The sequence below is a fragment of the Gymnodraco acuticeps genome, unplaced genomic scaffold, assembly GCF_902827175.1.
Source record: "Gymnodraco acuticeps unplaced genomic scaffold, fGymAcu1.1, whole genome shotgun sequence".
Classification (NCBI taxonomy): Eukaryota; Metazoa; Chordata; class Actinopteri; order Perciformes; family Bathydraconidae; genus Gymnodraco; species Gymnodraco acuticeps.
Genome location: NW_022992238.1, coordinates 27841 through 54631, shown reverse-complemented (window position 1 = coordinate 54631; position 26791 = coordinate 27841). Strand labels below are relative to the sequence as shown.

General features: G+C 43.0%; 1 protein-coding gene across 1 annotated transcript in view; it reads left to right on the top strand.

Annotated features, from left to right (window-relative positions):
* The window catches only part of LOC117539942 (cryptochrome-1-like), a 26157-nt gene extending 7399 nt beyond the window's left edge, over positions 1–18758 (top strand). Inside the window, exons 3-15 of the mRNA XM_034206298.1 lie at positions 643–751; positions 929–1071; positions 1561–1745; positions 2227–2315; positions 8400–8540; positions 9042–9353; positions 10205–10356; positions 12685–12887; positions 13337–13441; positions 15221–15352; positions 15897–15962; positions 16682–16803; positions 17562–18758. Of these exons, the coding sequence (XP_034062189.1) occupies positions 643–751; positions 929–1071; positions 1561–1745; positions 2227–2315; positions 8400–8540; positions 9042–9353; positions 10205–10356; positions 12685–12887; positions 13337–13441; positions 15221–15352; positions 15897–15962; positions 16682–16803; positions 17562–17570 (1768 nt within the window). The 3' untranslated portion in view covers positions 17571–18758. The remainder of the gene's footprint in view (positions 1–642; positions 752–928; positions 1072–1560; positions 1746–2226; positions 2316–8399; positions 8541–9041; positions 9354–10204; positions 10357–12684; positions 12888–13336; positions 13442–15220; positions 15353–15896; positions 15963–16681; positions 16804–17561) is intronic.
* The last annotated feature ends 8033 nt before the right edge of the window (positions 18759–26791 follow it).

Genomic DNA, 26791 nt, shown 5'->3' with positions numbered 1-26791 from the left:
TCACATTGTCAGGGTTTGCAATAATGGAGATGCTAATGTACAGTTCACATAAAAAGGTTAAATGCATCCTAGAGTAATCATAGATGGCACATCAAATAATAGGCTGGCTTTATTCTCTTTTCCTCAGGGATGGAGGCACAAAGGGAGCTACCATGTTATTTTTTTCTAATCTATGTGAATCCATTAAAGCTGTGAGTCTGACAGTGAGGGAGATGTGTTCTTGCATGGTGGTCGACTGCGTCATAAAGCCCCAAACACACACATTTCTTCTGAGTCCCTCAGCACACACATTTTAATTTTTTTATCAAACCTAGTGACCTAGAAAGAAAGTAAATAGTACTTTTTTTTGTTGGGCTTAACGAAAATGTAGCACAGGTGGGCGTTATGGCTGAAGTCTTATATCGCAGTATATGTTTATTTATTTCACAGTTATGGTACATTACAGTCATCACAGTAAATTAAATTACTGTATTGTCATTTATTATACTATTATATGAGAAAAGCTACAGCCATTGAAGTGGTATTGCGGAATCTCTGCTGGTGGACCCATTTCTTCTATCAAAGACACATTTCTGTTTGCCTCATGACTCCAGGGTATAATCAGATGATCAGTAATTAATTTGTTGTCCTCTTCTTCTTCAGGTTTCTCCTTCAGTGTTTGGAGGATCTTGATGCCAACCTTAGGAAGCTCAACTCTCGCCTCTTTGTCATCAGAGGCCAACCAGCCAACGTGTTCCCACGGCTCTTTAAGGTCAGCAATAACAGAAAATCAGCACGTGCTCTGATAATCTCATTTAAACAAAGTTGTTTAAGAAGTATAAATATTGACAATAGAATATGCTGAGTCTGTCTGTTAATTAAAACAACATTTGAAGACGTCACTTTGTGCCTGCTGAGCAAACTGTGATATCTCCCTGTCCTGTCGTAGGAGTGGAAGATCTCTCGCCTGACCTTTGAGTACGATACGGAGCCGTTTGGGAAGGAGAGAGACGCTGCCATCAAGAAGCTGGCCATGGAGGCCGGGGTGGAGGTCATCGTCAAGACGTCACACACCCTCTACGATCTAGACAAGTGAGATAAATACTAATACACCATTTTAAAATATACATGGATTATTTTAGTGAGTAAATTGTTGTGAAGCTAGATGGCTCATCGTATCTGAAGGTTTAAATAATAAATACATTATATTTTTTTCTATAAATGTAAATATTTCGTTTATGGAAATGTATTTTTTATTTCCATTAAAAAATTGAAGAATGTAAAGGCAAGGCATTGATAGGAACATACTAAAGTGAATAAACCTTTTAAGGTAATTAGAAGCTAGTTAGTTAAAAATATATCATTTATTTTTGAATCTCAAAATATATATATTTATTCCTTTGCTGTACTAATATAACTAGATAATAGACTACAAGCAGTACTTCATTAAAACAAAATAAGCTTTACTTTTAAGTATTTTGCTAAATAAATGTTGACTTCCCTTTCGTAATATTTTAATATCTGTTGGAAATTTGATTTAAGATTAAAACTTGATCGCTCCTTGTCTCCATCCCTCCCCAGGATCATAGAGCTGAATCGCGGACAGCCTCCTCTCACCTACAAGCGTTTCCAGACTCTGATCAGTCGAATGGATCCTCCTGAGATGCCCGTGGAGACGCTGTCAGACGCCCTTATGGGTCGCTGCGTCACCCCCGTCTCTGAGGACCACGGAGAAGAGTACGGGGTCCCGTCCCTGGAGGAGCTAGGTGAGGAAACAAACGTACACACCAGGACTATCATTAAAAAAATATATATGATATTACAATATTCTAAAACCCTCTTTGCAGAGTTGTTTTTATCTTAAATGTGTTAATGTGTACATAGTAAGTGTGGAACAAGTTTTTTTGTCTTTGTTTACTGACTTTTTTATACACAAATTGAAGGAAATGACAAAGCGGTTGTACAGTACACAACACACAACTACATACAAGGACAACAACACAGTAACGTTTTGTTTATAAGATTTATATTCATAGATTGGATATAAGCAAAACAGATCAACATGTTCTATTATCCAAACAGTTGTCAAGGCCAACAATAATGATGCTTTGTATGGATTTGTATCTGCTGGATGAAACTACATGTTGTTATTTGAGGGAACATGACATAACTGAAGGATTGTGGACTCATCCAGCATGTGAGTGCAACACTTTAAAGCAGGAAGGTAATCCCCATGATTGTTTTCAGGCTTTGACACAGAGGGCCTGCCTACAGGCGTCTGGCCCGGAGGAGAGACCGAGGCTCTGACGAGGATAGAGCGCCATCTGGAGAGAAAGGTCGGTACTGCACCACCTGCTTCTAGTAACACACTTATTTAAGCACTTTCCTCATAGACAACATTTGAATCTGTAATGTCAACTTTTGCAAATGTGTTACACTATTTTGAACATTTCTGCATTATAATAACACTTTAAAACAGCTTAGCTATTCCACTTTAAATGTTGAATATATCTGGACCGGGTGACGACATTACCTATTGACGCAGCAACCACTGTAAGTTATATTCTTGTTTAATTAGACTTCTCTGTTTCATTTATTCTACTCTGTATAATTGTTCTAGTTATTGTAGCTAAAACGGCTAAATCGCTTTTGAGAGATTTTAAATCTCAGATCTGCTCAGGCGAAAACCTGCTTCACAGGTCTCAGCTCTCAATCCTGCATTACAATATAGGCAGGGCCAGTCTATTGATTGCGTGAAGTACAACAGCGTGACTCATCTTTCACCTAAAAAAGCATTTAAATACCGCATTTAAAATCTGATGAACTCAGTGTACATCTGGACCGGGTGACGACATTACCTATTGACGCAGCAACCACTGTAAGTTATATTCTTGTTTAATTAGACTTCTCTGTTTCATTTATTCTACTCTGTATAATTGTTCTAGTTATTGTAGCTAAAACGGCTAAATCGCTTTTGAGAGATTTTAAATCTCAGATCTGCTCAGGCAAAACCTGCTTCACAGGTCTCAGCTCTCAATCCTGCATTACAATATAGGCAGGGCCAGTCTATTGTCGCCCATCAGCTATAGATAGTTAACTAATTAGAGGGGCGTGGCCCTACAGCTGTGAGAACTCAGCAATCAGGCATCCATTTTAGGTAGCTCTTTCCTGGAGCGTCAGCTAAAGCGTCAGACAGCCGAAGACTGACAAAGACATTAGAGTCCTGCGGGAGTCAAAGACTGACAAAGACATTAGAGTCCTGCGGGAGTCAAAGACTGACAAAGACATTAGAGTCCTGCGGGAGTCAAAGACTGACAAAGACATTAGAGTCCTGCGGGAGTCACGAGGGAGGCAAAGAGGAGGTAAATCCTACTCTGATTGAGCTGGTGTCTTATTTCTCTTTTCTTTAGTTGTTTAGCCCCTCATGCTATAATCATGTGTATTTTCTCCATTCCTGTTCATGTGTCTTCTCGCAATTATCATTGGCCCCGTGTATCTCCTAATCGCTATAACCGGCCTGCTCTCATCTATCCCACATGCTCCACTGAGATCCAACATCTAGTTTCAGGTGGCCTGTGGAATTGCCAGTCAGCTGTTCCTAAGGCTGACTTCATCTCTGGCTACGCCTCCCTGCAGTCTCTGGATTTCCTTGCTCTCACTGAGACCTGGATTACTCCATCCAACACATCCACCCCAGCAGCTCTCTCCACTGCATATTCCTTCTCCCATACACCCAGACCAACTGGCAGAGGAGGTGGCACTGGTCTCCTGCTCTCTCCCAAATGGAGCTTTTCCCTCTTCAAGCTACCTAACTTCACTCCTTCCACCTTTGAATTCCATGCCGTCACAGTAACCCATCCTATACAGTTAACCATTGTTGTTCTCTACCGTCCACCAGGCGCCTTGGGGGACTTCTTGGAGGAATTAGATAATCTCCTCTCACACATCCCTGAAACTGGCCCTCCCGCTGTACTTCTCGGAGACTTCAACCTCCAGACAGGGAAGATAGACGAACTAACATCCCTGTTAACCGCCTTTGCTTTCTCACATATTCTCAAGGAACTGCGCTACTTCTAACTTCTCTGTAAACCCGCTCCACACATCCGATCACTTCTTCATTTCATTCTCTCTACCCCTTTCCAAACATAACAAACTAATCTCTTCTCATCCTGCACTTGTCCGCCGTAACCTTCGTTCCCTCTCCCCCTCTACCTTTGCCTCATCGGTGCTCTCAGCCCTCCCTTCCTCTGACTCGTTCCAACTCCTGCCTTCAAACTCTGCTGCAGAAACTCTCCTCTCTACTCTCTCATCCACTCTGGACTCTCTCTGTCCTCTCACATCTTGGCAGGCTCGTCAGTCCCCTCCGCGTCTATCGTTATTCCAACCCAGTTTAGATTTTGCTTCCGCATTACGCAAGAACATAGCTCTACGCGTTAGCGTCATAGCCTTCTTCTTCGGCTGTTATAGCAACCTGGCGTTACATCTCTATGGGCGGCAAATATGAATCTGACAAGCGAAATACCGTCCTTTTAAACGCCCATAATTATAATTATAATAATAAAATAGTGCTTCTTTGTCAATATGACTGACGACCACACTTATGCAGTGCTGAGGTAATGTTAATTCATCATTTAATATTAATTCCTGATGAATATAAGAGGGATACATTAGCAAACATCTGTATATATAGCCTATATAATGTTTGTCATGTAACATATTAACGTTTTGACCTTCTGTTTAGGATGTAAAGGTATCTATTTAATATTTTATTTAATGTCTATTTTGTTATATAATATAACATATAACATTTGACATTAATAACATATAAACGTTTGTAAAATATAAAAATGAAATGTTGGGACATTTATAAAAATGTATTCCTTTACATAAAAGTGCTTTCCAGAGGTGTAAGAAGTGATAAGATCTTGTACTGTACTTGAGTAAAGGTACAAGTACCAGAGTGTAGAAATACATCTGTGTGTATACATGTGTGAGTACATATAAGTGTGTGTTTATATGTTTATAAATGTGTGTATATATATATCAATCAATCAATCAATCAATGTTTATTTATATAGCCCAATATCACAAATGTTACATTTGTCTCAGTGGACTTTACAGTTTGTACAAAATATCAGTATGACAATACGACACCGTCTGTCCTTAGACCCTCACATCGTACAAGGAAAAACTTCCGAAGAAAACCCACAGTTTAAAGGGAAAAATGGGAGAAACCTCAGGGAGAGCAACAGAGGAGGGATCCCTCTCCCAGGACGGACAGACGTGCAATAGATGCCGTGTGTAAATTGAAAAGATAATACATTTGCAACATAGGTAGTCCAAATGTTTGGAAATGCATGTGTGTATAATAGGAATATGAATCCACGTATCCATATATAAAACAGTATCATTAAATAATGCTGTGTGTGTATAAATGAATGAATACATCTGTGTATATTTATGAATAAATACATGTGTGAGTACATATAAGTGTGTGTGTATATGAATAAATGTATATATAAAATAGTATCATTAAATATATATATATAAAATAGTATCATTAAATAATGCTGTCAAATAAATGAAGTGCACAGTAATAGTCAAGGTTATATTCAATATTCTGCTGATAAGATAAGATATTTAAAACGTCTTTTGTTTGTCCTGAAAACGACATTTGAGAATACACACAGGCTATTTATAGATGATAAAACACCAGTAATACAATCTCAGGAATCTTCGATATGGCTTTGATTACAGGATCGTTTACTTTCAGTCAACAAACAAACAGGATCGTTTACTTTCAGTCAACAAATCCTTTGGAAAGACAAAAAACAACTATTCATCCTGCTGCGACCGCTATAACAGCCGAAGAATAACAGCCGAAGAAGAAGGCTATGACGCTATCGCGTAGAGCTACGTTCTTGCGTAATGCGGAAGCAAAATCTAAACTGGGTTGGAATAACGATAGACGCGTCCCCTCCTGCTTCCTGGCAAAATGATGCGCTGCGTGCTAATAGAACCGTCCTTAGGGTAGCAGAGCGGAAACGGTGGAAATCCAAACACCGTGACGACCTCCTAACCTATCAGGCTCTCCTCTCGTCTTTCTCTGCTTCGATCTCTCAGGCAAAAAGCACTTTCTTTCAAGATAAGATCCAATCTTCCTATTCCAATCCTTAAAAAACTATTTTCCATCTTCTCCACCCTCTTGGACCCTCCAAAAGCCCCTCCCCCCTCCTCACTTCTGTCAAGCGACTTTGTTACCCACTTTGAAAAAAAGGTTGATGATATTCGCTCTTCTTTTTCTGACTCACCTTTACTCACCGCTGGGTCACCAGACCTTCCTTCCACCAACACACTAACCTCCTTTTCCCCTCTCTCTCCAAGTGAGGTTCTTACCCTCATTACCTCTGCCCGCCCCTACCACCTGTCCTCTGGACCCTATCCCTTCAAACCTCCTTCAGACTATCGCTCCTGATATTCTACCGTTTCTCACCCATTTCATCAACACTTCTCTAACTTCTGGTCACTTTCCAAACAGTCTCAAGGAGGCAAGAGTAAACCCTCTCCTAAAGAAACCCACTCTCAACCCGTCTGATGTTATAAACTACAGGCCTGTCTCTCTCCTCCCGTTCCTGTCTAAATCACTTGAACGCGCTGTCTTTAAACAACTCTCCTGTTATCTCAATCAGAACCAACTTCTGGATCCGCACCAGTCTGGTTTCAAGGCAGGTCACTCCACAGAAACTGCTCTCATTGCTGTCACGGAGGAACTGCACACTGCCAAAACTGCATCCCTCTCCTCTGTCATCATCCTATTGGACCTGTCTGCTGCATTCGACACGGTGAATCATCAGATCCTCCTTCGCACTCTCCAAAAACTTGGAGTTTCAGGCTCTGCACTTTCCCTCCTCACCTCATATCTGAAAGACCGTACCTACAGGGTGACTTGGAGAGGGTCTGAGTCCGACCCTTGTCAATTAACTACAGGGGTCCCTCAGGGCTCTGTTCTTGGTCCCCTCCTCTTCTCCCTGTACACAAACTCGCTCGGATCAGTCATTAGCCCGCATGGTTTTTCATACCACTGCTACGCTGACGACACCCAATTCATTCTGTCCTTTCCCCGCTCAGAGACCCAGGTCGTCGCACGCATCTCTGCTTGTCTAGCTGACATCTCTCAGTGGATGTCTGCTCATCACCTCAAGCTCAACCTTGACAAGACTGAGCTGCTCTTCCTTCCGGGAAAAGATTGTCCCACTCTTGACCTAACAATCAACATCGGCACCGCAGTTGTTTCCCCGACTCAGACTGCAAGGAATCTGGGTGTGACCCTAGATAACAACCTGTCCTTCACTGCAAACATAGCTGCTACAACCCGTTGCTGCAGATACACGCTTTACAACATCAGGAAGATACGTCCCCAGCTGACACAGAAAGCGACGCAGGTTCTGGTCCAGGCTCTCGTCATCTCACGCCTAGACTACTGCAACTCCCTCCTGGCTGGTCTACCTGCATGTGCCATCCGACCTCTGCAGCTCATCCAGAATGCAGCGGCTCGTCTGATCTTCAACCTTCCTAAATGTTCACCACACCACTCCGCTCCTCCGCTCCCTTCACTGGCTTCCGGTAACTGCTAGAATCCACTTCAAGACACTGGTACTTGCTTACCATGCTGCGAATGGATCTGGCCCTTCGTACATCCAGGACATGGTTAAACCGTACACCCCAGCGCGTGCACTACGCTCTGCGGCAGCCAAACGACTCGTTGCGCCCTCGCTGCGAGGGGGACCCAAGTTCCCATCAGCAAAAACACGTGGGTTTGCTATCCTGGCACCAAGATGGTGGAATGAGCTCCCCATTGACATCAGGACAGCAGATAGCTTGCACATCTTCCGGCGCAGACTGAAAACTCATCTCTTTCGACTCCACTTCGAGCGATAGAATTATTAACAAAGCACTTATATACTAATAAAGGACTGGCTTATCTAAAGCCAGTTGAGTAGCACTTGAAATGTTTTGGCTCTATGAAACCTGATGTACTTATATGATTCTGTTTTCTTCAAGGTTGTGTCTTCCTGGTCGAATGTACTTATTGTAAGTCGCTTTGGATAAAAGCGTCAGCTAAATGCAATGTAATGTAATGTATCAGTAATTTGTTAAATTTGTACTTGTTTTTCTTATTTTATAATAGTTTTTTTTTTTAAATGTTTGTATTTGTTCTTATTTTACATCTTAATTTATTTTACTGTGTTTATGTACAATAACACACCAAAGCACACCAAGTAATTGTATACTAAGGTACTATAGTAATTTCTTTCAAATTATGACCTTTTTATAACAGTGCCCTGCCTTAACTAGTACCTCTCATCACTCCCTACCTCTCTCCCTGACCTCCTGTATTTCTCTCCGTATTTTTTTTCCAGGCGTGGGTGGCTAACTTCGAGCGTCCCCGAATGAACGCCAACTCGTTGCTCGCCAGCCTGACTGGCCTCAGCCCATACCTGCGCTTCGGCTGCCTCTCCTGCCGCCTGTTCTACTTCAAGTTCACTGACCTCTACCGCAAGGTCAGATCCCAACTCCTCCAGTCTAATATACATGTTGACTTGTGCTGTTTCATATCAACTCCTATAGGCAGTATGTAAAATACCCAAAGCAAATCAGCGACACCCATGTTTTGCGCATGCTTTCTAGGTATCGATACATATGTGTCACAGTGTAGGTGTAGAATAAAGCACAATGAGAAGAAATTATGGAGGTTAGAATTCCCCAGACATCAAGTCGTTGAAGCTCGACCAAAAATCTAATGATATGAGTGCCAAAATGTAAGATTTAGAGACTAGTGCTACTTCAATTTAGCTCTAAAAGACATCTCACAGCTAAGCCAGCATGCTTGTATATCTATTTTTCAGATTTTCTTACCAAAAGTTGCAAAAAAAAGCTTCCGCGCACTGTTGTCACAATCCTACACACCTGTCTTAGAACAACAACAAAAATTCGGTTGTGATTATCTTTTCACCTTGACATTGTGTACTTAATGTTTTCTTGCCGTGTTTATTTTTCTCCAGGTGAAAAAGAACAGCTCCCCTCCACTCTCCCTGTACGGCCAGCTACTGTGGCGAGAGTTCTTCTACACCACAGCAACCAACAACCCACGCTTCGACAAGATGGAGGGAAACCCGATCTGCATGCGTATCCCGTGGGACAAAAATCCTGAAGCACTTGCCAAATGGGCGGAAGCTAAGACAGGATTTCCCTGGATCGACGCTATCATGACTCAGCTGCGTCAGGAGGGCTGGATCCATCACCTGGCCCGGCACGCTGTGGCCTGCTTCCTCACGAGGGGCGACCTGTGGATCAGCTGGGAGGAGGGGATGAAGGTGAGGAGGCTGACATGTTTATGCAGGATACATATGCCGTGCCTGTAAGTGGCGCTGTACTTCCGCCACAAAATAGCGAAGAAGACCCCCGAGCATGGTTGCCTGGTTGCCCTTCTGTTTATGCTCCGCGGTGGATTTAGCAACATGTAGTTCATGTAGTTCTCCATGTCCACTTGTTGCTGATGGTTGTGGTAGAGGAGCTTTAGATTTTGCACTAACATCTGTAGCATAGTCAGTAGCTACTGACCATGCTACAGCTGTGAGCAGCAGAGGTGGGGAGAGGCGGGGCTATGGCTTCATCGTTATCAGGAAATTATCGTATAGGACGTACACACTGAGCCGTTTGGCCCCCCAGAGCGTTTCGTCCGCAGATCTACCCACCTTGGGACCCGCTATCGTTTGAGGGGTCCGTTTCCGCGGTTCCGTTACGGCCTCGTGAGAACGAACGGGCTATACGAAAGAGAAAAGTAGCAGATACAACACAAACCGTCTCCATGTAAACGGGGTCTTAATTTAGGTGAAAACACATATCGTATCAATTAGTAGATGCCCATATACTGTATGCCCGTCAGTTTGTTTTTTAAATTCCAAATGAAGCAGATATTTTCATCAAAAGCCTAGACAACTGTGGCCTCCAGAATATCAATGTCAATGCAAGTTTATTTACATAGCACATTTCGGCACAAAATACAAATATGAATCTGAAAATGAGCATAATAGGGCCCCTTTAACAAAAGTAGTTGCAGCACTGTAAGACAAAAGCCTGACTTGAAGACATAAAAGAGTTAGTGGCAGGATGTTGTTAAGCATTTGAAAGCCATGATACTGAGCCCGTTGTCTTTGTGTCGCAGGTGTTTGAGGAGCTTCTCCTCGACGCAGACTGGAGCGTGAACGCAGGCAGCTGGATGTGGCTGTCCTGCAGTTCATTTTTCCAGCAGTTTTTCCATTGCTACTGCCCCGTGGGCTTCGGCCGTCGGACCGACCCCAACGGGGACTTCATTAAGTGGGTACCTTTTTATTGATATGGCATCTTAATGCTGACCCCCCTACCTGGATGGCAACATTCTTCCCTCTGTGTCTCTGGACTACATGCAGACAGGGAAACATAGGCACAGAGAGAAGGAGCCTTCACATTATTGTATAGACAAAGAACACACACACACACACACACACACACACACACACACGCACACGCACACACATAGCTCATACACACTCAAACACACTGCTTTCTAACCGTGTGTCACAGTAGACGTCTCCTAGCATCATTGTTCAACCAGCAGTGATCTCTCTCTAGAGATCCTTGGGCTTGGTAAGGTCGGACCTGGTGCAATAGGTAGATGGCCTCTATTTGTCACATGGAGCAAATCCATGACTGTCCAAGGGAGGAAAAAACGTCATCAGTTTGAAACGGTAGACTCTGTGGGACTAATAAAGGTATTCTGATTCTGATAGATGTTGACCTCTCTATCTTGTTGCAGCCCTTGTTTTATCGGCTTTATCTCTCAGAGGTTTACACTTTGTGCCTGTAGTGTGGCTGTTATCACACCAACTTACAGTACATTTTGTCCGTGACAACAGCCCCCCTCCTTTTTTCTACATTGTCCTCATTGTGCACTGCGATACAACTCACTCTAATGCACTGCAGCCATATTGTGACTGAGTGCTGTGGTTGTTTGTAGCTTTCACTTTGTAGCAGCCATTTTCCATAACACCTGTAAGCATGACGTGGTGATGACCATCAAGCTCTTATCAGTCATTACATTTTACATTACATGTCATTCGCTCGGATCAGTCATTAGCCCGCATGGTTTTTCTTACCACTGCTACGCTGACGACACCCAATTAATTCTGTCCTTTCCCCGCTCAGAGACCCAGGTCGTCGCACGCATCTCTGCTTGTCTAGCTGACATCTCTCAGTGGATGTCTGCTCATCACCTCAAGCTCAACCTTGACAAGACTGAGCTGCTCTTCCTCCCGGGAAAAGATTGTCCCACTCTTGACCTAACAATCAACATCGGCACCTCAGTTGTTTCCCCGACTCAGACTGCAAGGAATCTGGGTGTGACCCTAGATAACAACCTGTCCTTCACTGCAAACATCGCTGCTACAACCCGTTGCTGCAGATACACGCTTTACAACATCAGGAAGATACGTCCCCAGCTGACTCAGAAAGCGACTCAGGTTCTGGTCCAGGCTCTCGTCATCTCACGCCTAGACTACTGCAACTCCCTCCTGGCTGGTCTACCTGCATGTGCCATCCCACCTCTGCAGCTCATCCAGAATGCAGCGGCTCGTCTGGTCTTCAACCTTCCTAAATTCTCCCACACCACTCCGCTCCTCCGCTCCCTTCACTGGCTTCCGGTAACTGCTAGAATCCACTTCAAGACACTGGTACTTGCTTACCATGCTGCGAATGGATCTGGCCCTTCCTACATCCAGGACATGGTTAAACCGTACACCCCAGCGCGTGCACTACGCTCTGCATCAGCCAAACGACTCGTTGCGCCCTCGCTGTGAGGGGGACCCAAGTTCCCATTGGCGAAAACACGTGGGTTTGCTGTCCTGGCTCCAAGATGGTGGAATGAGCTCCCCATTGACATCAGGACAGCAGATAGCTTGCACATCTTCCGCCGCAAACTGAAAACTCATCTCTTTCGACTCCACTTCGAGCGTTAGAACTATTAACGAAGCACTTTTATACTAATAAAGGACTGGCTTATCTAAAGCCAGTTGAGTAGCACTTGAAATGTTTGGCTCTATGAAACCTGATGTACTTATATGATTCTGTTTTCTTCAAGGTTGTGTCTTCCTGGTCGAATGTACTTATTGTAAGTCGCTTTGGATAAAAGCGTCAGCTAAATGCAATGTAATGTAATGTAATTTGTTAGACGCTTTTATCCAAAGTGACTTACATACATTCAGTACTGTGGACAATCCCCACAGGAGCAATTTGGGGTAAAGTGTCTTGCCCAGGCAGGGACACAACGACATGCTGACTGCAGTGGGACTCGAACTTGCTATCCACTGAGCCACAGCCTCCCTGTCACAACACATACGTATTATGTTAATGTAAGACATTTACATGCATGAGGACGCTAACAAAACAATTGTACTGCATATTCAATGTTTCACAATAAAACCTCACAAACTAACATTTGAAATAGTAAAAACACATAAATAATGTTATTGCAACTGCTTTCAAATACTTTTCCTATCATTTTAAAGTATGAGATCTTGTATTTCTGCATTAATCCTGCCTCTGTTAACTCTGTAACCTTCCACAACCTTGACACAAGCCTGCAAATCTAATGTCTCCCTGTGCTTCCAGACGATACTTACCTGTCCTCCGAGGTTTCCCTGCAAAGTACATCTACGACCCGTGGAACGCTCCGGAGTCCGTGCAGGCCGCGGCCAAGTGCATCATCGGCGTCCATTACCCCAAAGCCATGGTGCATCACGCAGAGGCGAGCCGACTCAACATCGAGAGGATGAAGCAGATCTACCAGCAGCTGAGCCGATACAGAGGACTGGGTAAGAGAAGTAACAAATCTGCATGGTACCAAAGAGTTTGAAGCTTTGAATCCTCACTTATAATGTGAACATTCGAGGCGTACATTTAAAGGCATCAGTGATTTCTCTGTGCGTTGCAGATAAAGATAAGGCTACACTTATATTATACATATTATATTTTTTTAACATTCCAGTAGTGACTGTGTAGAATTCTTTCCAACTTGTGCATAATTTAAGAGCGTATCGAAGGCCAAAGAAATTAAAATCTATAGTTTTTGGTGTTGAGCCTTAAAAAAAACATTTTTACTGCACTCAAAAAATGCAGGCTCATCTTCTTGCTCCACACAAAGGAAGGCCGAGGCTGGCAACATTGTATTCAAATGGAGACAGTTACGTCGTCTGTACTGTCAAGAAAAATGTCCTCTCCTTTCACAAAATAAATATGTGTTTGTTTGTTTTGTTTCTTTCAGGCCTGCTGGCATCAGTCCCGTCCTCCAATGGGAACGGGAATGGAGGAATGATGGCCTACCCCCTCGGAGAGCAGCAGCCAGGGACCAACAACAACAATTCACATTGTAAGTGAATTTAATTAAATTTTAACTATTTATTTATCGTCTATGATTGTACCTTGTTAAAAATAAAAATAAATGTTGTATTCAGTATAAATATAACGAAAAAAGGAAAATGCCCTATGGTATGCCTTGAGTCCAAAAGCAGTTGTTTATTATGTATAGAATAAAATAAATTATAAGAAATAAGAAACATTTAAAAAACAGCTCAAGTAATTATAGAAACTAAAAACTTAAAAATACAGTGAAATTTAAAGTTAGATTCAAGTTGATGGCCAGGATAGTCTTCATAATGTCATCTGTTTGAATGTAATATTAATAAAGATGTGTCAGCGTTTCTCTTGCCCTTATCGTTGATGCTATTGTAGAAATGGCGTGCTACACCCGTATAGGGCTGTAGCGATACACTAATCTCACGATACGATACACGATATTCAGCTCACAATACGATATATATCACGATATTCAGCCAACGATACGATTCGATACAATTCGATATAATTCGATACACTTATATCATTTTCTGAAAGATTTTAAAGGGACAGTGTGATTTTGGTGACATCTTGTGAGTGTTCCATTGACTTGGATTGAATTAATTCAACTGAAAACTGAAAGCATCAATTATACAATATATGGCTCTGACAGAGAGTCGACAGCTTGCAAATGCTGGACAAAATTAATCAAAAGATGTGGTGAGAAAATGTGTTTCATTTATTGAAACAGTGCAAACTGTAGCTTACAAGCCTTTGAAACGTAAGTACATAAAGTGCAGTATCACAATGGACAATGGAGAATTAAAAGGTGCAGCAGGTGGCGGAACACGGGGATTTGAATGGGACTTGTTAGAAATTAAAATCAATGTTTTGATGGCATAAAGTACCTTAAACATACCGTCAGTTTAAATGCTGTTTTATACTGAAAAACCAGAAGTTCTTGTGCACAACCAGTTGTTAAGCTTTTATTCTGAAAATCCTTCATCTCCGGTTAGCATTTAGCATGTGGCTAATATACCATTTACTATAGAGGTGAATTTAGTAGCGATATGACACTGAGTGTTGCACACCGAAACCTACTGATTTCAACACTACAACTATAGACGTCGAGATATTATTATTGCTGAATATTAAATGAAGGTACAGTTTATTTGAATACGTTTGTTTACAGATGTGGGTAGCATGAGACAACATCCGGAACTACCGGAAATGATACCAGCCGTGAAGTATTTTTGGAGTATTGATTACAGCGTTTAAAATGTATTAAATGAAAAGTCATGAAAGAGATAAGGAGGAGAAAAGGCGTGTTTAGTTATATATTTAATGTACAATGTCTGAATCCTCTGTAATGCGCAACAACGAACATTGGAGACGTGGAGGGCCGGCCCCCAGCAGCGCTAACCGGCCCACAGGGAGGAGCCAGCAGAGGATATTTAACAGCTGGAAAGGTGGAGCTCGCTCTCTTCCCTTCGCCCATGAGAGCCAGAACACAGCTGTTTTTCTGACTGAACCATCTTCTGCTTGTAACATTACCGCGCTTTTTATTAATTAAAGTATACATTTGAACCTTCTCAGAGACTCAATCAGTCTCCTTTTTAAAGCTTCTCTCCTGGACGCGAGAATAACGAACACAGTTATCAGACTTAATGTATCGATACCCGCGGCTGAATCGATAATCGATACTTTCTCGGAAAACTAAATATCGATATATATCGCAGGATCGATTAAATTGCACAGCCCTACACCCGTATCAGTCAGTCTCATGTTGTTGTCTTTGTTTTTCTTTTCTCAGTGCCTGGAGTGTCGGGGAGTTCGGTTGCAGCGAGTAACGGCAGCGGGAATATCCTGCACTTTCAAAATGAAGAAGAAATGGGGCCTAGCAGCAGACAACAACAACAACAACAACAACAACAACAGCAGCATGGTAGGGCGATCCATTTTACGTTTAGTTTAGTCTGTTTCGTGCATATTACCAACCATTTCTAAATACAAGACAGAAAGTTATGGACAGAGAGACATTGAGATTCATCCTTCCCAGAGAATGAACACTTTCGATTATATAGACTTTCCGGTAGCATCGCCCAAAACGCACCCTTAAAAATGTATTAAAAGTTGTCAAACTCATTGTTGCTCAGTATTGTGGTCTCATATATTTTTATGTATACTGTTACATTTTTATTTTCATTATCCTTGTGTGAACTCTTACCTCTCCTATCCTGTGCATTGCATACATGTCACTCACATTTTAATGTCCTGACCAACCAGTAAAGGCTTGGATTTCATTCATACAACATTGAAAACAGTAAAAACTAGTCTTGGAAGTTCTTTGGCACATTTAAAATGTAAGCTTTAAATATGCCATATATTTGTTATTTTTGGAAAAGGTGAAATTGTTATATTCTGAGTATATGATACTTATGAGCCCTCTCATTAATAACAAAATTAAATATGTCTGTTTTCTGTTGCAGGATACCCCTCAGTGCCAGAAGCCAGCAGCCGACTCTACCACGAGTTCGCCGTGCCTCAACACCCAGGTAGGAAACAGGAAGGGGCTGGTGCCACTGTCGCTGGTGTGCTGCTAGATGTTCAGCTGTAGCATGTGATAGAAATAATCCATTAATAGCACTACGTACACCTAATTATTGCATTAATACTGACCTATTGATGCCTATCCAACTATAAACCTGTAGTGAATTATTGTAAAGGAGAATAAGGCCACTTTTGTGCACAGTCCGAAAACAGATATATCAAAAACCACTAACTAATTGGAAACTTTATTTTCCTTATTCATGGTTTATTTGTAATGTATTTTATTGAAAATGTCACTGAGGCTGTCCACTGTGCAATCAATTCAATTATTAATGTGTTGCCTTATCGGTTATATTGCTAATGTTTGTCAAACATTAGCACATAGAGCGTCGGGAATGATGCAGATGGATAAGCACGTTTCTCTAACATTGTGCTCTCATGGTTTTGAAGTAAAGGCAGATAGTTGTAACATGTACACCTACAGTATAGCGTGTACTAGTTATAGTAGTCGACTCTTTAGGTGCCAGCTAGCGCCTATAGCTCTGCTATACATTTCTTATGAAGAAAATTATAGAAGCTTGTATCTAGATACACATATGCCTAGGCAACATATTACTCTGATGAGTAATCACATAACCTTTACTTCTTACTTAGTAATCACACATAAATCATAAACAGTGTTTCTGACAATAACCTTTTTTGTCTTGCCTGTTGTGACATTCAGGACTTCTGCACAGCAGAGGAAGCATTACAGGAAAGAGGGAGCGTGAATCGGAACGAGAAGGGTCGGGGGAGAGAGACCCGGCGTCCTGCTCCATGCAGAAGATGCAGAGGCAGAGTGCACAGGTACAAAATATAGTACAAATACGTTTTAGTTTTTTAAAATAATTTTAAAAAACTGTCCAAACTTGTAAAAGCTGCAAATAATTTTCAAAACTAGGCTATGGAAATATATTGTTTTTATAAATCTATTAGCATCAATGTGGTGAAAGGCCTGGTTTAAGCCACTGCTACCTGTTTATTTTATCCATTAGAAGTTTCTCAATTTATTTTCCAGTATTTATTAATCATGATATATCATGATATTGCATTGTAAAAGTACAAACATAAGTAATGGTAGGTAGCAGGAATGTGCTTATCTTTGGAGCGAATGTAATAAAAAAGCAGTTGGAGAGTTGACACATGTGAAATAGACAGTGGCGTCGCCTATCATCCCACAATGTAATATCCCCTCCAATGTTTGTGTGTTCAAAGACAACAAACACCTTTTGGACGAGGCAAATACAACAAACACAGCGTACAGTTTTTCTGCCCCCACTACTTCTTTTAATGTCACGGTCTAATGGCAGCACAGAGTTATCTATGTAAATGTCAACCTGTCATGAAGTAGCTACGCTCACAATAAAAAATACAAAGCAGGTGTTAGGACACTAGCTATGCAAAACAATTGTTCGAGTAAGCAACAGTAACTATGATGGAAAACAGGAGTTACACTCTTTCAGCTGCTCAGCACATAAGAAAATAATCTTTCCTACAAAAGAAAAAAATGAATTGTTCTTTTATTTTCTTTCTGTAATAATGTATTTTCCTTATCTCCCCTGCAGACAACCTAGAGCAGCCGTTGATGATAATGAGGATTACTTTTAAATCACCATCCAACCAGCAGAGAGAGGAAATCCCAACATGGCCGCCCGTCCTCCAAACACACGCTGACATCAGACACCTAATCTCTGTCTTTAACGTCAGAAATTCCCAGGGGTGCAAACGCAGAGGTGAAAATGTGACTTTTGACACTTTTTCTAGAAGTCCATTGAACTCTGACCTCTTGCATACAGGTGTAAAGACACAACGGGACTGTGCAAAGTAACAAAACACCTCAAACTTGCACAGGAAAAATGATTTGTAAATATATAAATACATTATTGTCTTAAAACTGCTGCCACCAGTCAGTACTGTGTTAACTCTGAAGCAGCTATACATGTAAGTTATAGACTTCAACTCTTGCATATACAGATTTTTTCCAGAGACCTTTTTGTACTTTAACGATCTATCACCCTGTTCTACATTCCTATGGTTTCACAATGATTTGTTATAGAATTATTCAGATGTTCACACCTGTTATATTTCTGTGATATCTTTATTTGAATTTGCCCTTGAAAATAAACTCACATTCGCACCTCTTTGTTTCCCCCAGAAATATTGAGAGTTTCTAAAAGATTCTTTAAACTGTGGGTTTTCTTCGGAAGTTTTTCCTTGTACGATGTGAGGGTCTAAGGACAGAGGGTGTCGTATTGTCATACTGATATTTTGTACAAACTGTAAAGTCCACTGAGACAAATGTAACATTTGTGATATTGGGCTATATAAATAAACATTGATTGATTCTGTGTATAGAAGAAAATTGTATAACTTTGGAGTATCTCTGTGCAACACGTTCAACAACCAAAAACATGTTGTGATTAATTTACGAGAGGATGTGGATGTAACTTCTATCCAATAACATGAGGACAGAGAACAGTTTGCTGAAAACTCCTTTTAAAATGTTTGTTTTTTTTCGAAGATATTTTATAAAAACCAAAACGTGCTGTATAACAAATAAAAAAAGTTGACACAAAAAGAGAGAAACGACATTCCTCAAAAACCACTGTACCCTCCTGAAGACTGCTACACAGGGAGTTTATTTCTTATGTATTGCTTCTTGCAACATTTTGCAGCCCAGATTGTGAAATTGTAAATACAAAATTTCAAATAACTAACTTTTTCAGAGTGTCCACGATCTCATGAAACGAACGATGTAAGCGCATACAAAGGGGATGCAAAATGGCCACTGTAAAATTGTCTATTGGAGGATTGTGTCTTATTTAGTTTCTACCAAACCCTCACTTTCACCTTTAATGCCAAAACTAATGTCAAGTTTCTAGGTTACACATGAAGTAACAAATCAAAAATTCTAGACGATGAAATAAATAGTGTAGGCCTATGCTCCCCGGACTGCTAATCCACCATACCAAAAAGGAGACATGTAGGCCACTTAAGTATTCAGTGAATAGCATATATTTAAATTGTAATGGCCTGCAGATTGGAGCTAATGGCGGCTTGTCCAAGCTCTACCGAGCAAGTTCTGGTTTCAGTGGAGATTTGAAGAGTTTTGTCTGTGTACAGTACTCAATATTTATACATCTGAAAGTTGAACAAAGTTGTTTTTGTTTATTTTGTTGAGCAGATGCCAAAGTGATTCGCGGGTGGTATTTTAACGCTTTTTTCCGGATTCGGTTCTGGGTAAAACAAAGATGATGCGGGTCGGGTCGCGGGTGTTGCATAATAAATATATTAAAATTATAATAATTTAGTTTAATGTTTAAATCCTCAGACCTCTCCCCCGCGGGACCGCGCATAATCATAACCTCTGCAGCGCATCAATCTGCTGCTGAGCGCGCCACATTTGAAATGGCTGAGGTGAAGCTCTCTATACAGCATTTTCAATAACACTTCCTCAAGAGCGAAATCCAACGTCTGGCTTTTGGTGTCATCCTAGAATATGGAGAAAATAACCAGATATGCAACTGCATGTGTTAATAATTGCACGTTTTCAATGCTTATATATGCGGGTTCGGGTCGGGTTGCGGATCTTGTGCCGACGGGTCGGGTCGGTTTGCGGAACTAACTGGCAATATGTGCGGGTATAGCGGGGCTGGTTCGGTATTGCACGTTGCGGGAGCGGGGCGGGAGCGGGTCTTGAAAATCAGACCCGTGCAGGACTCTGCCTTGCATGCTTCCTAGTTCTGGTGGTGCTTATTTTAAGGGAGCAACGTAATATAATAACGCCAACTCACCAAAACGAATCGAAACTCATCCCAGCCCCATGACAGGATTAACTTTCGCTTCAGTTTCAGCTGTCTGTTGTGTAACCCGTCTTTCCTTGAAAGGTGTAGGCTGAGGGAGAGATATCACCCCAAGCTGTTTATGAATATGGATGTGCACTTGCAAACTAAATGCACGCTCATAACATTACATTACATTGCATTTAGCTGACGCTTTTATCCAAAGCGACTTACAATAAGTGCGTTCGACCAACAAAATACAAACTTGAAGAAAACAGAATCATATAAGTACATCAGGTTTCATAGAGCCAAACATTTCAAGTGCTACTCAACTGGCTTTAGATAAGCCAGTCCTTTGTTAGTATAAAAGTGCTTCGTTAATAGTTCTATCGCTCGAAGTGGAGTCGAAAGAGATGAGTTTTCAGTTTGCGCCGGAAGATGTGCAAGCTATCTGCCGTCCTGATGTCAATGGGGAGCTCATTCCACCATCTTGGAGCCAGGACAGCAAACCCACGTGTTTTCGCCGATGGGAACTTGGGTCCCCCTCGCAGCGAGGGTGCAGTGACTCGTTTGGCTGATGCAGAGCGTAGTGCACGCGCTGGGGTGTACGGTTTAACCATGTCCTGGATGTAGGAAGGGCCAGATCCATTCGCAGCATGGTAAGCAAGTACCAGTGTCTTGAAGTGGATTCTAGCAGTTACCGGAAGCCAGTGAAGGGAGCGGAGGAGCAGAGTGGTGTGGGAAAATTTAGGAAGGTTGAAGACCAGACGAGCCGCTGCATTCTGGATGAGCTGCAGAGGTCGGATGGCACATGCAGGTAGACCAGCCAGGAGGGAGTTGCAGTAGTCTAGGCGTGAGATGACGAGATTCTGGACCAGAACCTGAGTCGCTTTCTGTGTCAGCTGGGGACGTATCTTCCTGATGTTGTAAAGCGTGTATCTGCAGCAACGGGTTGTAGCAGCGATGTTTGCATTGAAGGACAGATTGTTATCTAGGGTCACACCCAGATTCCTTGCAGTCTGAGTCGGGGAAACAACTGAGGTGCCGATGTTGATTGTTAGGTCAAGAGTGGGACAATCTTTTCCCGGAAGGAACAGCAGCTCAGTCTTGTCAAGGTTGAGCTTGAGGTGATGAGCAGGCATCCACTGAGAGATGTCAGCTAGACAAGCAGAGATGCGTGCGACGACCTGGGTCTCTGAGCGGGGAAAGGACAGAATTAATTGGGTGTCGTCAACGTAGCAGTGGTAAGAAAAGCCATGCGGGCTAATGACTGATCCGAGCGAGTTTGTGTACAGGGAGAAGAGGAGGGGACCAAGAACAGAGCCCTGAGGGACCCCTGTAGTTACTTGACAAGGGTCGGACTCAGACCCTCTCCAAGTCACCCTGTAGGTACGGTCTTTCAGGTATGAGGTGAGGAGGGAAAGTGCAGAGCCTGAAACTCCAAGTTTTTGGAGAGTGCGAAGGAGGATCTGATGATTCACCGTGTCGAATGCAGCAGACAGGTCCAACAGGATGATGACAGAGGAGAGGGATGCAGTTTTGGCAGTGTGCAGTTCCTCCGTGACAGCAATGAGAGCAGTTTCTGTGGAGTGACCTGCCTTGAAACCAGACTGGTGCGGATCCAGAAGGTTGTTCTGATTGAGATAACAGGAGAGTTGTTTAAAGACAGCGCGTTCAAGTGATTTAGACAGGAACGGGAGGAGAGAGACAGGCCTGTAGTTTATAACATCAGACGGGTTGAGAGTGGGTTTCTTTAGGAGAGGGTTTACTCTTGCCTCCTTGAGACTGTTTGGAAAGTGACCAGAAGTTAGAGAAGTGTTGATGAAATGGGTGAGAAACGGTAGATAGAATATCAGGAGCGATAGTCTGAAGGAGGTTTGAAGGGATAGGGTCCAGAGGACAGGTGGTAGGGCGGGCAGAGGTAATGAGGGTAAGAACCTCACTTGGAGAGAGAGGGGAAAAGGAGGTTAGTGTGTTGGTGGAAGGAGGGTCTGGTGACCCAGCGGTGAGTAAAGGTGAGTCTGAAAAAGAAGAGCGAATATCATCAACCTTTTTTTCAAAGTGGGTAACAAAGTCGCTTGACAGAAGTGAGGAGGGGGGAGGGGCTTTTGGAGGGTCCAAGAGGGTGGAGAAGATGAAAAATAGTTTTTTAGGATTGGAATAGGAAGATTGGATCTTATCTTGAAAGAAAGTGCTTTTTGCCTGAGAGATCGAAGCAGAGAAAGAGGAGAGGAGAGCCTGATAGGTTAGGAGGTCTTCACGGTGTTTGGATTTCCACCATTTCCGCTCTGCTGCCCTAAGGACGGTTCTATTAGCACGCAGTGCATCATTTAGCCAGGGAGCAGGAGGGGACTGACGAGCCTGCCGAGATGTGAGAGGACAGAGAGAGTCCAGAGTGGATGAGAGAGTAGAGAGGAGAGTTTCTGCAACAGAGTTTGGAGGCAGGAGTTGGAACGAGTCAGAGGAAGGGAGGGCTGAGAGCACCGATGAGGCAAAGGTAGAGGGGGAGAGGGAGCGAAGGTTACGGCGGACAAGTGCAGGATGAGAAGAGATTAGTTTGTTATGTTTGGAAAGGGTGGGTAGAGAGAATTAAATGAAGAAGTGATCGGCAGTGCTTGAATTGGAATGAAAAAGGTGCCAGTACTCTAAAATCAGCAACTTTTTCAAGTCAATTTTATATATACAGCCCACAAACAAGAATTTAGCTACTATAATGCTGGTGGGTTTGTCTCTTTACTACTGTATATTTTAGAAAGGTTCACTGTACTTAACATTTTTTATGATAGGCAGCGGATATGGCTAAAGCTCAGTAAGGTCAATATTAACTGAAAATATAGCAATCAAAGTCTAGATCTTCTGCTGAAGACACATGAAGCAGAGACCTTTCAGGTGAGAGCCCCTCTGGTGGTGTTCAACATTAATGACAAGGAAACAAAGCTCTGGTCAGAAGCATTTTTTATAAAAAGCTTTAACAAAATTAAGTATTTATGTACATTTTGAATGCAATCTAACTTTCCAACTCAGAAAACGAAAAACGAAAAAGTGCCAAAAGTCTTCTCACATGGCTGAGCTGCTTTGCAATACTTCACCACTGAAGAATACAAATATGTATATAGTAAACTATGATGCAATCTAACTTTCCAACTCAGAAAAATGATAAAGAGCATGAACAAAGAACATGTAAAAACAAATGCAAAATTTGCACAATCTAAAATGAGAAACTGTAACTGCAAGTAACAAAGTCTGAGCCATGGTAAAGAGTTACATTGAACACCAAGCTGATCAGATAACTCCCTGGTTGGTCTGAAGTCCTTCTATCTCCAGGATCTGTACAAATCGGCACATTATGCCAAAAGTCTTCTCACTGGGTGAGCTGCTTTGCAATATACTTCACATTCTTAGAAAAGGCTCCAGAAGGCCTTGGGGACATCAGTATCAGGGGCTGGAGCTGGACAGGCTCTTTCATCAGCACTTCTCCTTCCCTTTGCCAGCCAGGATCTCACATACTGTTCCGGATTGAACTGTCCTAGTGATGGTCCATTACATTTAATGAAAACCAGGCTGGACAGTCGGCTGACAGAGAGAGCATTCCTTTTTGCAGTAAGGATATCGTTCATGCAGCTGAATGCCCGCTCACACTCACTAGTGGAGACAGCGATGGTTCGGACTGCTTTCAGTAGAGGCTCCATGGCAGCAGGTGTACGGGATGCCCTGGTTTCCTTGTATTCGCGAAAGCCCTGACAGTCTCTCTTCTGTCCACTTTCAGCACTTCGCACAAACGTAGCACCTCTACGTCCCCATACTGTACGTCTAACTCCTCTTCAGGCCAACTTCCAGGATGGATAACTTTCATGTCCTGGATTAGCTGATTGTCCCGGGCCTCCCGGCCATGTAATGGGATTTCTCTTGTGCTGACATGAGAGGAGGTTGTGGAAGTCATTCTGTGTCTCAGATTCTCTACCATACTGCGGAAAAACTGACCTGCATGAATCTGTACAAGCCTGCCATTCTCACACAGGGCAACACCCTTGAAGGACTTCTCAGCTAGAGCTGTATGAACTGTAGTCATGTGTGGGCCAGGCATGGTGACCATGGATTCAAAAACTCGTATTTCTCGAGTTAAGAGCCTATCTGCTGTAGGCAAGTGTCATCTCTCTTTTTTGGAGTTGCCCGAGAGAGGTCCGCTGAGCTCTGTGATCGCATCGTACATCAGTCCCAGATTGCTGACAAACGTTGCAGATGTGAGCACATCATCCAGGCCCTTGTACTTTGCTCTGTCTCTGGAATCCCTGCTCGTGTCGTTTGCAGCATTTGTGAAGTGATCATGAAGCACTCGGTAGTTTTCCCAGACTGCTCTGACGCTCCTTTCACTTGAAGCCACCCAGCGGATGGACAAAACACGCCCTATCACCAGGAGACGCTGTCCGACTGCTTGCGCACACTGCGCTAACTGCCTCTGATTTTTGGGGGAGGCATGGAACAAGGAATAGAGTTTGTCAAAAAGATCTGGAAATGATTGAGCCCTGAGACCTCCTTGACCACATCCCCAACTGCCAGCTCTAGACGATGATTGGAGCAGTGCCACACAAACAGGCTTGGGAATTTACTACACAACTGCGGTAGCAACGCCTGTTCTCTTCCCTAGCATGACTGAAGCCCCATCACATGCAAAATAAACGAAACACTGACCTAAAAAGTCCTCCGTTAAAATATTTTCCAAGACACTCCATTAACGCCTTTGTGATGTCATCAGCCGTTGTTCCATCCAACTCGATCAGCTCCCAAAAAAACGTTTCGGGCTCAGCATCAGCTAATGCTGAGCGTAGACACACAACAAGCACCGTTTTACCACTAATAGTGGTAGATTCATCGACCAAAACACAGAGTTTTCTTTGGTTTTCTGTAATGTCTTTTGCCATTTTTTTTTCTTCAGCTCATGAGCTATGTGGTCGATGATTTCGCCACAGGTTTTATTGGAGTGCAAAACCCTGCCCACGTTCAGCCCATTCAGTTTCTGTACATTCAAATCAATTGGCATGTCTGTGAATGGCCGGCTATGTTTGCCAATTTTATATGCCGTTCGAAAAACTCTGATAGTGGTGTCTAATTCAGATTTATGCATAGACTGCACTTGATGTTGAATAGTTTCACATGAAGCAGATGTAAGGATGTCAGCAGCTTTTACATGGGCTTGTGATTCTTTATGTTCTTTGATTTTTTTTCTCAGGCTAGCTTGTTGTTTGCCCTTGTCAACACCGAAATGAGACACTGCACACTCACCCCATTCAGTTGACAGTTTCAGTCCTTGTCCAGTGTGTATTCCCAAAGATTTGACATCTCTGCATATCCGACATCCTAGCTTCTTATCTTTAAGAAGGAGCCATGCATTGGTCTTGCAAAAATATTGCACCTGGTCCGTTGTCCAGCAGTCAGGTGCATCGCTTTGCCCGGTGTTGGTGGTGGCAGTTGCGCCAGCAGCAGCTTCCTTTAGAGGCTCTGGAGGAGGCGGCGGAGCTAGTGCTAATGCTAATGCACTAGAACTTGGAGCAGGAGGATCAACCAAAGAAAGCTCCCCATCAGACACAATTTCCAACACAGGCACAGCATTCTCTGTATTTGAAGTTTCTTCCGGCGACAACCACTGTCTTTTTGCACTTTTATTAATCCACGCTAACATTTTAGAAATGCTAATTTGTGACGTGACTTGCTTTCCTTCTCTCGGGGGCGTGCCTGCTCTGTTCTATCACTCTACATAGCCACCCACTGGGTGGGAGTTGCACTGCATAAACACAACACACTGCATCTAGGTATGTAAATTGTAAAGCATTAAAACATGGTTTTACTAACAGTTTTCAGTATGTTGTTACTTCGGCATTATTATTATTATTATTTTTGAAACGTGTATTACTATTAAATCACGGTCAAATAGGTTAATTTTGACATAGTCGTTTCCACCACAGTATTTACATGGAGAAGATAAGCCCCGCCCCCTCTCCAGCACGTTCTGTTTGAATGACAGGAGTAAACAGCTGACAGCCGCTGTGAAACTCCAGCGGTTAGAGCGATGAGAATGTCCGTTCGGCACCTCATGACGCATCTACTGAGTACCGGGCGGCTGTATATATATATATATATGGATGTATAATAAGAACGGCGGGAGAGTGTTGAGTACTGGCACGGTGCATGAGTACCGGCGTACCGCCAGCATGCCGGTACTGAGCAAGAAGTGCCGGTACTCCATGGGTCAGAACCAGAAGTGCCGGTACTGCGTACCGGTGAGTACCGGCCCAATTCCAGCACTGATCGGATGTGTGGAGCGGGTTTACAGAGAGAGGTTAGAAGTAGCGCAGTTCCTTGAGAATATGAGATCAAGGACATTGCCAGCTTTATGAGTCGGTGGGGACGGAGACAGTGAGAAAGCAAAGGCGGTTAACAGAGATGTTAGTTCGTCTATCTTCCCTGTCTGGAGGTTGAAGTCTCCGAGAAGTACAGCGGGAGGGCCAGTTTCAGGGATGTGTGAGAGGAGATTATCTAATTCCTCCAAGAAGTCCCCCAAGGCGCCTGGTGGACGGTAGAGAACAACAATGGTTAACTGTATAGGATGGGTTACTGTGACGGCATGGAATTCAAAGGTGGAAGGAGTGAAGTTAGGTAGTTTGAAGAGGGAAAAGCTCCATTTGGGAGAGAGCAGGAGACCAGTGCCACCTCCTCTGCCAGTTGGTCTGGGTGTATGGGAGAAGGAATATGCAGTGGAGAGAGCTGCTGGGGTGGATGTGTTGGATGGAGTAATCCAGGTCTCAGTGAGAGCAAGGAAATCCAGAGGCGTAGCCAGAGATGAAGTCAGCCTTGGGAACAGCTGACTGGCAGTTCCACAGGCCACCTGAAACTAGATGTTGGATCTCAGTGGAGCATGTGGGATAGACGAGAGCAGGCCGGTTATATCGATTACGAGATACACGGGGCCAGTGATAATTGCGAGAAGACACATGAACAGGAATGGAGAAAATACACAT